The sequence below is a fragment of the Pomacea canaliculata genome, linkage group LG8, assembly GCF_003073045.1.
Source record: "Pomacea canaliculata isolate SZHN2017 linkage group LG8, ASM307304v1, whole genome shotgun sequence".
Taxonomy (NCBI): Eukaryota; Metazoa; Mollusca; class Gastropoda; order Architaenioglossa; family Ampullariidae; genus Pomacea; species Pomacea canaliculata.
Window position 1 is genome coordinate 17,540,876 of NC_037597.1, and position 12,283 is coordinate 17,553,158.

At 38.3% G+C, this 12,283-nt stretch overlaps 2 protein-coding genes across 4 annotated transcripts in view; both read right to left on the reverse strand.

The window, feature by feature from the left end:
* Positions 1-12,283, reverse strand: part of LOC112569895 — a 46,150-nt gene that overhangs the window by 33,240 nt on the left and 627 nt on the right. Inside the window, exons 2-12 of one of the 3 annotated variants that reach the window (XM_025247958.1) lie at positions 11,916-12,157; positions 10,477-11,540; positions 10,045-10,241; positions 9,249-9,355; positions 8,952-9,048; positions 3,645-3,711; positions 3,119-3,283; positions 2,804-2,851; positions 1,475-1,525; positions 918-1,085; positions 428-554 (exon numbers count right to left, since the gene is read on the reverse strand). In XM_025247958.1, coding sequence (XP_025103743.1) covers positions 428-554; positions 918-1,085; positions 1,475-1,525; positions 2,804-2,851; positions 3,119-3,283; positions 3,645-3,711; positions 8,952-9,048; positions 9,249-9,355; positions 10,045-10,241; positions 10,477-11,540; positions 11,916-12,157 — 2,333 coding nt within the window. Of the gene's footprint in view, positions 1-427; positions 567-917; positions 1,086-1,474; positions 1,526-2,803; positions 2,852-3,118; positions 3,284-3,644; positions 3,712-8,951; positions 9,049-9,248; positions 9,356-10,044; positions 10,242-10,476; positions 11,541-11,915; positions 12,158-12,283 lie in introns of all 3 variants that reach the window. The other 2 variants (XM_025247957.1, XM_025247959.1) reach the window with 2 other exon arrangements.
* Positions 4,695-8,518, reverse strand: LOC112569896 (centrosome-associated protein CEP250-like). The gene has a single exon (XM_025247960.1). It carries the CDS (start codon positions 8,104-8,106, stop codon positions 5,713-5,715), a length of 2,394 nt encoding a protein of 797 aa, XP_025103745.1. The 5' UTR covers positions 8,107-8,518; the 3' UTR covers positions 4,695-5,712.

Below are 12,283 nucleotides of genomic sequence, written 5' to 3' on the forward strand. Positions count from 1 at the left end.
GTCAGCGTTTCTTATTTATGATCTCAAGTTTTTAGAATGTCAGTCTGCTTTCAAAATATTTTAATGCTTGAGAAAAGATAAGTTTTATCACAGTGCAAACTGTACACTTTTTGCCTTTAGATGGAAACAGGCATCTTGAAATATCTTGAAAAAGTACTTCCATCTTAAATGGATACAAACTAGTCTCCAGAAAACAGAACTTTTCTTTCTAGTTATGGTCACTGAAGACTCAGTTGTATTCTTAATGTTGCAGTTTTATTAAAAATACAACAGCTTCTCTGAAAATAGAAATATCAAGTATATGACTTCTATAAAATCTAAAATTTCAGTCCCTTTGGGTGGTGAACTGTTGAGATAAAACACAAATTGTGCAAGGGAAAAGAAATTGCAAAATTATTTCTAAATAAATGTATCTTCCTGTACTTACTCATCCATTTCCTTAGATAATGTTTTAGCAGGAATTTTCAAAGCTTGGTCTGGAACTGTTTCATCCATTTTATATTCAAAGCTGGTTGCAAATATCCGATGATGTTCCTTTTCCCAGCCTTGTTTGTCTGTCCATAGATCTAAATTGTGATTGGGTTATGTAGATTTCTTCAACACAGCATTCAAAATTTATACGAATGAAGGGGAAAAGTTAAAACCACAAATTGTCATATCTGTTATATATAGCATATTAAAAAGAATGGCAAATGTGTAAGACTGATGAAAAATCAACAATGTCATCAATGCCATTCAGCAGTTAAACTAATCTCAGTACTGGTAAGAAATTTAAACAGTCTCAAGTGATGAGCAATTACTTTAAATTTTCTAAAGTTAAAAACTCCTTTTTTATTCTTCTTCTTGTATTTACCATCTTTAGAAAGCTGTGGAAGAGCTACGCAGAATCCAAAACTGAAAATAAGAAAAGCCCTCACATTTTTCATTAGATTCCTGCATGTCATAATCTTCCATCACAGAAACAAAATCTTCCTCATCAGAGGTAGCACTGTCATCCTCTTTTTCTTCAACTGTCAACCTTCCAAGCCTACCAACAACTGGTTTGTTGGATGATATGTTCCCTTGCCACATGGATTCATTCATGACTACAAAGCAAAAGAAATTAATGAAGTACTCATGTTGGCAAGATGAGTACTTTATTTACTTTTTATTAAACCCACATTTGCTGCACATACTGGCCACAAACTTTAGAAAAGGTTGTCCTGGATATATATATCATGAAAAACAGATACAAAGAAACAGACTGACACTCTATTGCTTGAAGTCTATTTTACTGCTGGTTAACAGATGTTAGCACCAATGTCTGTACATTTAAACATGGCAAGAAGAAACACATCATCACTTTCTCCATTCATTTTCTTCAAATTATTAGAAAAATCATTAATACTAAGACATAAATAAATGATCCTACAGTATAAATAAGGCATCTAACTGCATTTTTCATAAGGCTACAAACTATTATATAAACAATTACCTGTATTAACATTCTTATCCTTGAACTGTAACCTCTTCTTAAAAATATCCTCTGAAAACAAAATGTTGTACGTCTTTGAAAAATAAGCATTGCCATGATTATCTTTTTAAAAAAAGAGTTTTAATGAAAGAGGTATCAGGGGTTAGGTAGAGACACATCTCAGCCACAACTTTCTGTTGAGAAAGAGTTTCTTTGCCAAAGAAGGCCTACCTGAAGTCTGCCAAGGCTTCAGTTAAGACTAAAAGTTGAATGTGTCTCTTCTTAGTCTGTAGGGAATATGTACAAAGTAGGTGCACAAGTGATCGTCCATAAGTGCATATGTGTTCTAGAATCTATATGGTGATTCTGAAATGTGTGGATAGGGAATAGTGTATGAGGACGAGCAAGAGAGAGAAAAATGAGAGTGTGTGGAAGAGTGAGAAAGTGAGTTTGTGTGTACACACATGTATTTGCATGTGTCTGTGGGAGAGTCCTTTTTTGGGTGTACAAATAATAGTGCAAAGTAGTGGCATTTGCAAGTGGTGTGGGTGAATGTGACAGATATTTTTTAAGTAGGTGATGGACATCATCAAGAAATTTTCCTAGTGCAATGTCACTTGGCAAATAAATGGTTCTTCTATAACTGTCTGTGCATTTTGGCACAAGTATTATAAAGACACTTCTACTCATAAACTCTAGGCCTTCTTCATAAACTACCAAAGTGCATTATTAATATATTTTCAGGGCTTGGCACTTGCTGTTACCATGTGGTTTTTTTGCCTGTTCCTAGAAACAAGCATATGCTGGTTTAAAATTTTGTTTTGAGAGATTTTTGTGCTAGTTAATAATAAATGATTTCTACTGATAATATTGATCAGAACTTCCTACTCTGAGAACAGACACTTTTAGACAGATATGTTTAACTCAAAGGCAGTCTGCCAAACATGCATGGTTTTGTATCTGAAGTTGCACTGACCCAAACGCACATTTCAACAACAACACCACCAAAAAGACCTGGAAAACACTGCATTCGTGCAAGGGAAACAGCCGCATAATTGGAAAGCTATCTGCAAACAGGAGTTCCATCCCTTAATACAGAAAACGATTGTTCTGAAACCGTGTTTGTGTGCCTTTGTGATGACCCTATAATTTTCCTTGTAAAGATGAAGGGGAAAACAAAGCATTCTAGACTCCCTCTAGCTGCTGAAATTCTGATAAAGAAAGAAAAATGGATAGCAAATCTGTGGCAGTGAATTTTCTACCCAAAAAAGTTAAAATTTTACTCTGCCATTACAGCTGATGTGCAAGATGTTTAAGTTTTCTCTAGGATGTTCATCCCCAAAAACATACCATCTTTTTCTTCATTTGTAAATATGATATCAGGTTCTGGCACTTGTTCTGAAATACAATATAGTTAGTTAACAAATTATATATAACTGTAGAAAACCATTAAGCATAAAAAAAAATAAACAAACAAACTATAAAAATAGCATTGTGGCAGCAAAAGAGTCCATTCAAAACAGCATAATAAAATATATATGTGTGCGTTTGTGTGTGCACATTTGCATGTAAGTGAATCAGAGAGCAAAACCTGAAATTTATTAAACTGATTTTCTGATGCAACCAATGATAAAAAGAGTAAACTAAAACTTTTATTTTCCTCACCTGTAAAATTCTCGCTAACAGAAACTTCATAATTTTGAGCAGCCTCTTTAAGAGCAGCAACCAGCCTATGGAGTTCTATATATGCCAGCATCCAGTCAACACCCATCTTGCCAGTATTGACTAATTCTATCAGGTGTGGCAAATCATCAATGCCCTCTGTCTCTCCTATAAACATTCACCATAATATATGTAAATACTTTATTTAACTGACCCTCATCTGTATAAGCACTTATGTGATGACAGACATGATCTGTACAAATGCTAAACACAATGTCCCTTAAGTGGACTGGATTGTCACATTGCATGTCAGGACACTGTAATGTAAGAAGATAATCAAATTGAAGGGAATGATAGACCATATTTTTGCTGTGTACTTTTGCCAAAAAATTAGCTGGTTTTAACAGCTGAATAGGTGTAGATCTGTACAAAATACAGGTTTAGAAAAATAAAAATAATTTGATAAAAAATTTGAAGTACTAAATACAAAGAGGCACTTAGAGTACCACTAGCTGTGAAAGGCAGTCACCTAATTCTAAACACTTGATAATCCAAACATCATCCATGGCACACAAGTACCTCCATCTCCTACATACCTAAAACAAAAAAGGTGAGAAAGAACAGTGTTTGCACATCTCTTCTTGTTAAAAAGTACAGAAATATCACTAATCACAGTAAAAATCATGTCCTACTGTTCCAATAATTACTATCTCAGGTGCTGTGATACAGAAAACGCCTCACACCATGTTATATAATAAATCACGTTTTGTATTAAACTATATATTGAATGTTAGCATATGAACTGGCTGCTACAAATTTAATAATAATAATGAACACAAAATTGGTAAAGCACATACCTTCCTAAGGAGTATTTAAGAACAAGAATGAAACATGAACAGCATACGAGGGAAAGGAAAACAAATAACATATGAACTATAAAAGAATAAACAACAGTATTAACAAATGACAAAATCAAATACAGAAATCGCAAAGAGGAACCAAATAACAAGAACAAGAACAGAGTAACAAAAAACAATACCAAGTACTTTTCATCCAATTATTTGTTTATCATGTCTTCTTTGCATGTAAAGGAAAAGTAGCCAAAGAAAATGTGAGTTCAGGGGCAGAAATTAAACTTTGTTACAGAAATTAAAAGGGGAAGCGGATAGCTGAGTAGTTTAAGTGCTGGCATTTGAAATGAGGCAGCTCACTTCCCTTGTCAATCCAGATGGTGGGAATAGGTACCTGACTCCAAAGACCTTTGGAGAAAGTATGGCAATGAGGGAAAGGAGATGAGCACTGCCTTCATGTAAAGCTGGCCCCAAGAAAACTGAGGTCTCTAACACCTCACTCCCTAACGACCTGACAAAGGTCATGGGATTACCTTTACTTAGAAGTGCAACATCAAAAGCTGTTTACAATATAATTAGTGAAGCACATTTAGTAGAATTATTGTCTCAACTTACTTTTTTTCAGTTTTGGTCCTCACCAAGACAAATTGCTTAATTGGTGGAAGACCATTCTACAACCTACTCTTTGCAGATGACATAGATCTGCTTGCAGGTACTAACAAAGAACTGCAAGACCACACCAACAGACTAACAAATGCATATGGAGTGGAGCCCAACATTGAAAAGAGCAAAGTTATGATCAACGGCAGCGGCAAAGCAGAGATCTATATATACAGCTCAAGTACTTGAGAGCAACACTCTCCGAGGGCAGCAGCTGCACACCATATATCTGCAATAGGATCACAACAGCAACATCAGCAATGGCTAGATGTCACGACGCCGCCGGTGCCTATAGTTTCTCGCTCTCTCCAACTCACCAGCGGGTCGGACAATTGCGAGTTCTTTCACTCAGAAAAATAAAGATTCGCCTGTTCGATCGAGTCTGCCCTTGTTTACTAAACAAAAACTCAAAAGAAAAAATCCTGACTAAAAAAAATACAGTCACTAACACGCTGGTTTCTTCTTTGACTATCACACTCAATCTTTTACTCACTCGCGAGGCACATTGTCTTGGCAAAGGCTCTCTTCTAACTCACTCCGTCTTCTATCCGCTCTTTTAACCTCCTTCTTCTTCCAAAAAAAATGTCCTCTCACGTCCTTCTGCTTCCATATCCCCCTCTCCACGATCCTCTCTCTTACCTCACTATTTCTTTTGACGTCACTCTCCGTCATTTTTCATGTTCCATTTAGACAACGTCCATCATTCGCACGCTTTCATCTACACACGCGCCCAGTCCTAGCACTCTGACTAGATCCATGACATTTCTCCCCCCTTCCATTGAAAAAAAAATTTTCCTAAATTTTTTTTTCATTGTCCGTAAAGCTAGGTTACATGACAAACACTATACTATTCCCAATGTTAATGTTCATAGTCATTCTTTGTTTTTCTGAATTTTACATTAAATAACAATATCCTTTTTCTCAAGACACGTCCCTTTTAAAAAATCAACAGTCATAGAAGGCTTGTATTCTATCCTTATAGAGTCATGTAAAGATTAGTTTGATAGTTCTTTTTTTCTGTTCTTGAATACTCTCACATTCTTCTTCTTTCTTGTCCTTGTCCTCCGGATCAAAACTTAGCAGCAGTTATCCTAATTCTTTGAAAGTTGTTCCATAATAGTCCTCTGAAAATGGTCGTCTCTTCTTGGCTTTTCCCAGATCTGTCTTGAGTTCTTTGAAGGTCTGATGAACCTCAAACTCTTTGGTCACGATGCCAGCGTCTGTCATCTTTTCCTCTACTTCTCTCGACATCTGATGTCTCGAGTCCAGATACACTTTTGTAGTCTTTCTCTTGTCTTCGTAGATTTGTTCGGGTTCTCTTTTTAGTCTTGTCAATCGTTCCACCGCCCTGTTAGTCTCACCATTGGCCGATATCTCCTTGTCCAGATATTTCTCTTTTGTTACAGTGTTCTCAAGTTCTTTCTTCATGCTTTCTTCACGCTCCTTGAAGAATTTGATTTCTGCCAAGGCTTTCTGTAGGTCATTAGACTGTTTCTTATGACCTAATTCAAGTTCACGAACCTTTTCTGCAAAGTCACCAACTGTCACCCACTGTTGTTTACACAATTCATCTCTTTCTTTTCGCCAAACCTCTGTCTCATCTTTAAGCCCAATAATTTCTTTGTCCCGGTCTCTGAGTTCTCTCTGCAGTCTGCATTCATCACGTTCAGTATTTTCTTTAAAGTTCTGTAAACATTGTCGCAACTCTCTGATTTCATCACTCATGTCGTTGATTTTACGGTTCAGTGTTTCATGAACCTCTTGAGGAGTCGATTCTCTCGGTATTGTCGGCTGTTGTGTTTGTGACACATTTTGAGCCTTGGTCCTCTCAGATTCTACATCACAACGAGTAGCTTCTCTTCTAACATTTCCAATGATTAGGTCAACAATGGGGCTTTTGATCACGCAACACGTGAGGGGCCCAATATAGAATGGAGTTCTCACTTGGACTCTTGCCAACGGGAAGATCTCTCGCCGTCCGCCAAATGTTATACATGTCTGGCGTTTATTTAAATACTCATGTGGGGCCACCAAACTTGCCCGAATGCCTGAGATTGTTGCTCCTGTATCTCGCAAAACTTGGACGGACTTCCCTTTCACTTCTCCTTGGAAAAGATGTAGCTGTCCCAATTCGTTAGGGATCGAGGAGGAACATAAGACGGCAATGTTGGCGGTTGCCTCCTCCGTGTCCACTGCTGCGGCGGTATTGTGTTCGCGACGCAGTGTATTAGCACACTCGCGGGCTAGATGGCCATACCCACGACAAGCATAACACTGGATGCTTTCAGACGTAGGAGGGGAACGGGGTTGGAATTGTCTAGGTTGATTGTTTCGTTGGTATTCGGAAGGGTGTGAGGGAGGTATCGGGGCAGTAGGACGACTTAGTGTAGGGAGAGATATGGTTTGGGTGTTAGGCATTCTAGGAGGGTATGATTGAGGAAAGTTGGGTTTGCCTGGCTGATGATACGTAGCGTTAGCAGCTACGGCGTTTTCAGGTCGCCGAGCCAAGATCTTGTTTGGGTGGGCTTGTCTATACTTTTCAGCACAGTCTATCATTTCTTCAACGGAGCTAGGAGCTCTTTCTCTCAGAAAAACCGCCAGGTCTCTTGAAACGCTTTGAATTAACTGCTCACGCAAAAGAAGATCTCGTAATCCGTTGTATGACTTTTCGACATTAGATAGTTCCACCCATCGGTCAGCTATACTTATTAATCTTGTCGAGAAGGATATCATAGACTCTCCCATTTGGGGTCGAATGCTTCTTAGTCGTTCACGATAACCTTCCTCTGTGCACTGGAATTTAGTTAATAGTTCTCTTTTTAGTTTTTCGTATTCAACAGATCCATGAATACAAAGAGCATGGTAAAGTTTAAGAGATTCTCCCTGAAGAATGGCTGAAAGGTGGAGAGGCCATAGATCCTTTGGCCATCGGAGGGCGTTAGCGTGTGATTCGAATCGATATAAAAATGAGTCTATGTCGTCGAGTTCTTCCTTAAAAAGTGGAAGTTTTGGGGTTAGTCCTTGGAAATTTCGACCTCCACGGCCGGGTTCACTGTCGTTGTGAATTATCCTTTCGCTGTTTTCCAACCGTAGCTTTTCTAATTCAAATTCTCTTCTTTCTCTTTCGGCTCTCTCTTCTCTCTCTGCTTTCTGTAGTCTCTCTTCTCTCTCTGCTTTCTCTAGTCTCTCTTCTCTCTCTGCTTTCTGTAGTCTCTCTTCTCTCTCTGCTTTCTCTTTCTCTAGTCTCTCTTCTCTCTCTGCTTTCTCTTTCTCTAGTCTCTCTTCTCTCTCTGCTTTCTCTTTCTCTAGTTTCTCTTCTCTCTCTGCTTTCTCTTTCTCTGCTGCTCGTGCTAAGCGTCGCTCATGTCTCTCTATGCACTGTAGTATATATTTTGTCAAAGCTTCACCTTCTAGTCCAATTGTTTTTCCTTCCTCCTTATAGGTTGCAACATCTATCACAATTTCTTCTTGAGCAGCCATTTTCCTTCTATTCTGCAAATCTCTATAAAACAAATCTGACGACTTCTTCACGACGCAGACAGACCCACAACAGGCGAATCACGTCGGGGTCGCCAAATTGTCACGACGCCGCCGGTGCCTATAGTTTCTCGCTCTCTCCAACTCACCAGCGGGTCGGACAATTGCGAGTTCTTTCACTCAGAAAAAAAAAGATTCGCCTGTTCGATCGAGTCTGCCCTTGTTTACTAAACAAAAACTCAAAAGAAAAAATCCTGACTAAAAAAAATACAGTCACTAACACGCTGGTTTCTTCTTTGACTATCACACTCAATCTTTTACTCACTCGCGAGGCACATTGTCTTGGCAAAGGCTCTCTTCTAACTCACTCCGTCTTCTATCCGCTCTTTTAACCTCCTTATTCTTCCAAAAAAAATGTCCTCTCACGTCCTTCTGCTTCCATATCCCCCTCTCCACGATCCTCTCTCTTACCTCACTATTTCTTTTGACGTCACTCTCCGTCATTTTTCACGTTCCATTTAGACAACGTCCATCATTCGCACGCTTTCATCTACACACGCGCCCAGTCCTAGCACTCTGACTAGATCCATGACACTAGACTGGATAGGATCTGGCATAGCCATAAGATCAGGTTCACTACCAAGTACAAGCTGTCCAAATCCCCAGCAATGCCGATCCTACTCTATGGATGACATGTGGACTCTGCTTGCAGAAATGGAAAGGAGAATCCAAGTATCCAACTGACTGAAAAAAAAATTAGCTACAGGGACAAGAAATGAAGTGAACAAAACAAAAAATAAAAAATATACTTTGATTACAATGCATAAAATCAAGTGTGTTCTGCTAACCTTTGCACAGTTGATAATATCTGAAGGGGGTAAATATGATAAAATGTATAGAAGCAGCTTGTCTGACAGCCTGTTGATGTCCAAAGTATCACGAATTCTGGAATAATAAACAAAAAATATTTTTGTGAGTGCATGAATTGTTGGTATATGCATATAAGTGTGTGTGTGTGGTGGGGAGGGGGGAATGTAGGATTGTGTTTATGCATGTCTAATGTAATAATTATATTGTTTAGATTTAGCATTCAACTTAGCTAAGTTTCTCTCTGGTTAAATTAGACTGGCTAACCAGTATCTTACTTGACATAAATATAGGCAACAAGTGACTCTAGCACCTCTGCTCCACACTTCTTGACCACCTCTTTGAGCAACCCAAGCCTCTCATGACTTTCCCACTGCTGAAGCCACTGCAGCCACAAGAGGAATTTTTGTTAGTCCACAACGCTAAAAGAGAACTCTGGGTAATTACTCTTTTTGGAGGTCATTAACATCTCTCCTCATATCATATATGATTAGCTGGTTGAATTAAATAATTGTCTACCTTCTAGAATATACTTCACACTTAAAATTACAAAATGGTTTCAGTATAAACAAATGATGCACTTCAGATAGTATCTTCATGTGGTTTACAGAACACTTTTCTGAGGGAGATACTTAAAATCATTGATGCAAGTATTGTTCATATAAAATATATCTTTAATACTCTAAAAAAATCTGAAAAGATTACCAAATGATAATTTTAGACTATTTGACATCTGTGTTGATGAACTTTTAAGAATCAAGGCCTCTGACTGATGCAGTGGATATTAAATGCTTCAAGCATAACATAGTCAAAGAAAGGGGTGGGGGGATTGATGTTTTACATGGAGCCAGCAACTAAGACTATATCACGGCAAAGCAGCTACCCCTGTCAACAGAAGCCACATGCAGAGAAATAGTTAAAGAAAGCAGTATCAAAAATGGTATGGAAACAGTGATGAAACTCCATGTATTAATCAACAAAAGATAATGCACAAGTTAACATTAATGGTACTATAATAAGCCTACATGCCAATCATGCAAGCAAATGTGTGTGTGTGTGTGCACGTTTGAAGACCTCAGAAATAGTTGCCAATTGTTCAAGGAAGTTGCTGGACATTTCCTTTTTTTTTGCTTTCTGAAATTTTCTGCCTTTCCGAGGGGTAGGAGGCCACCACGCCCTGCTCTTGTATGTTTGTTGTAAAGGTACTGGAATGTTTCCTGGACCTGCTGTCCGCTGAGACAAACCCAGTCGAACTTCACTCTGCATTGTACCTGATTAATTGGAATGATAAAACTATAAAGTATAAAGTATAAAGAACATACTTTTTTTACTTTTGTTTTGCATTCTGTGAAATAAACTTGGTCAGTGATGTGTGTATTTAATATTACAATGAATGGATATATTTTATGATAGTTTTATAAATAAAAGTGCTTTAACTGTTTTTAACTTAAGCAACATCTCTAAGATGAATTTTGATTTAATTTTAATTTAAACATAATACATCACCTAGCAATGTTCTCTCTCTGTTGAAGAAGTCAGGTGTCCTTACATCCATGGAGGCAAATGCACTGTACCTATAGCAACTGGAACCACTTTGTCTTTGTGATTGACGATCACTTTGACCACTTCTTTTGGAGCCAGAAGTAAAAGATATAAAACCACCAAGAAACCTTGCTGACATTCTGGTCCCACTCCTGGTCTGTTCCCTTGTAATGACTGGAGATGACAAGTTGTCTGGAGGACAGTCTGGCATGCTTGATGCCACTGGCATCTCTGAGGTGACTGTCTCCGATGAGGACAAAAAAGCTTCTCTTGGGATCACATTTGCCTCCTTTGTTTTATGATCTTTGTCAACAGATGATGGTTCTTCTCCCAGTCGTATACATTTCTGCTCAACTTCACTCCTCTGCTGTCTCTCACGTGTATCAGTCAGCACTGCTTCATGGATAGCACTCATTAAAGTAGATGATGACAGCAGATCTGCATACTGATCAAGGCACAGCGCTGAGGTATGAGGAGATTCACACATTGATCCTGATTGTTGCATTCCAGTGCCATCTGACATGACCGTTTCATTCATGGCACTAATTAGAACAGATGATGACAGTAGACTTGCATACTGGTCAAGGGTTAGTTCTGATTTCTTAATGTCTTTAGGAGTTTCTGCAACATACAGTCTTTCAATTCTGTGTACAACTACAACTTCTTTCAAGGCATCGATGAGCACAGATGATGACAATAAGGTAGCATACTGATCAAGACTTTGTGCTAAAGATCTGGAAGGTACCTGAGTAATGGCAAGCTCTGCAGACAGTGCAGCATTTCCTTTTGGAGCAGTTTTAAAATTGTCTATTGTGGAAAATTTGTTCCCATGTCTCCTTGCGCCAGATATCTGTTTTTGTGTCACAGAGATGGGAGGAAGTCTTTCCACATTCAATGCCTGAGGAAACTGTGCTCTATTGATGTAATATTTCTGTAGTGCATTGTGATGCTGGGACAATGTCCGATAAGCATGGTGACGCAGAGGCTCTAGACTGGTGGTGAGGATGTCCAATTGCTGTCTTGAGCACCTTAACAGACATCATCTTAACTTCATGTCAGTAAAACTAATTAACTGAGTTTGCAAAGTGAATGAGAATTTGCCAGACCTGCTTATCCTAGACAATGAAACATTTTATTTGAATTTAAAGCACACATAACTACTTTTGACATTCTAAACAGTAATACCAATTCATAAATCTGGACATAGAGATGTTATTAGTTAATCACATGTAATTAACTGATGAAGTCAGGAAATCTGGCAATTTCACTGGGAAGGTAAAAAATAACCACCTCAAGATTAGCTATCATGTACATTTTCTTCCAAATATCATCCCTTGAAATTTTCATTACTGTTAATAAAAAGCTACCCTGAAGAAGCTGTTATCTTTCTTTATTATGAGTACCTATTAGCAATGCTGTACAGAAGTATCTTCTGTTGCCATTGTTGCCAAATGCTAACCCAGTCACAGACTGTTCGATAGATTTGTTGGTTGTTGAGATCTGAGAACCTGTGGCCTGCTCTTGATGTCTGAATTTTGACAGGTGGCAGATGTACCACACCATCAAAGTTTCCAAACCGTTGTCCATATGCTGGTTTAATGGCATTATTTCGAGTAAGTTGTATAGGAGCTATTGTTGCTGGCATCTGAAATAGCAAAGTTTTTGCTTAAATCTTCGTTGCCTTCCTTGACTTCTTCCATGCCTGCATGTCATTCTAGTTTCTGCATCTTTGCTTCCTATATCCATTATTTCATGTAAGCCTTCTGTCCTC

Bases quoted from the DNA above. Each gene is read 5' to 3' on its own strand.
- LOC112569896 (XM_025247960.1), bottom strand. From the start codon at position 8,106: ATGGCTGCTCAAGAAGAAATTGTGATAGATGTTGCAACCTATAAGGAG.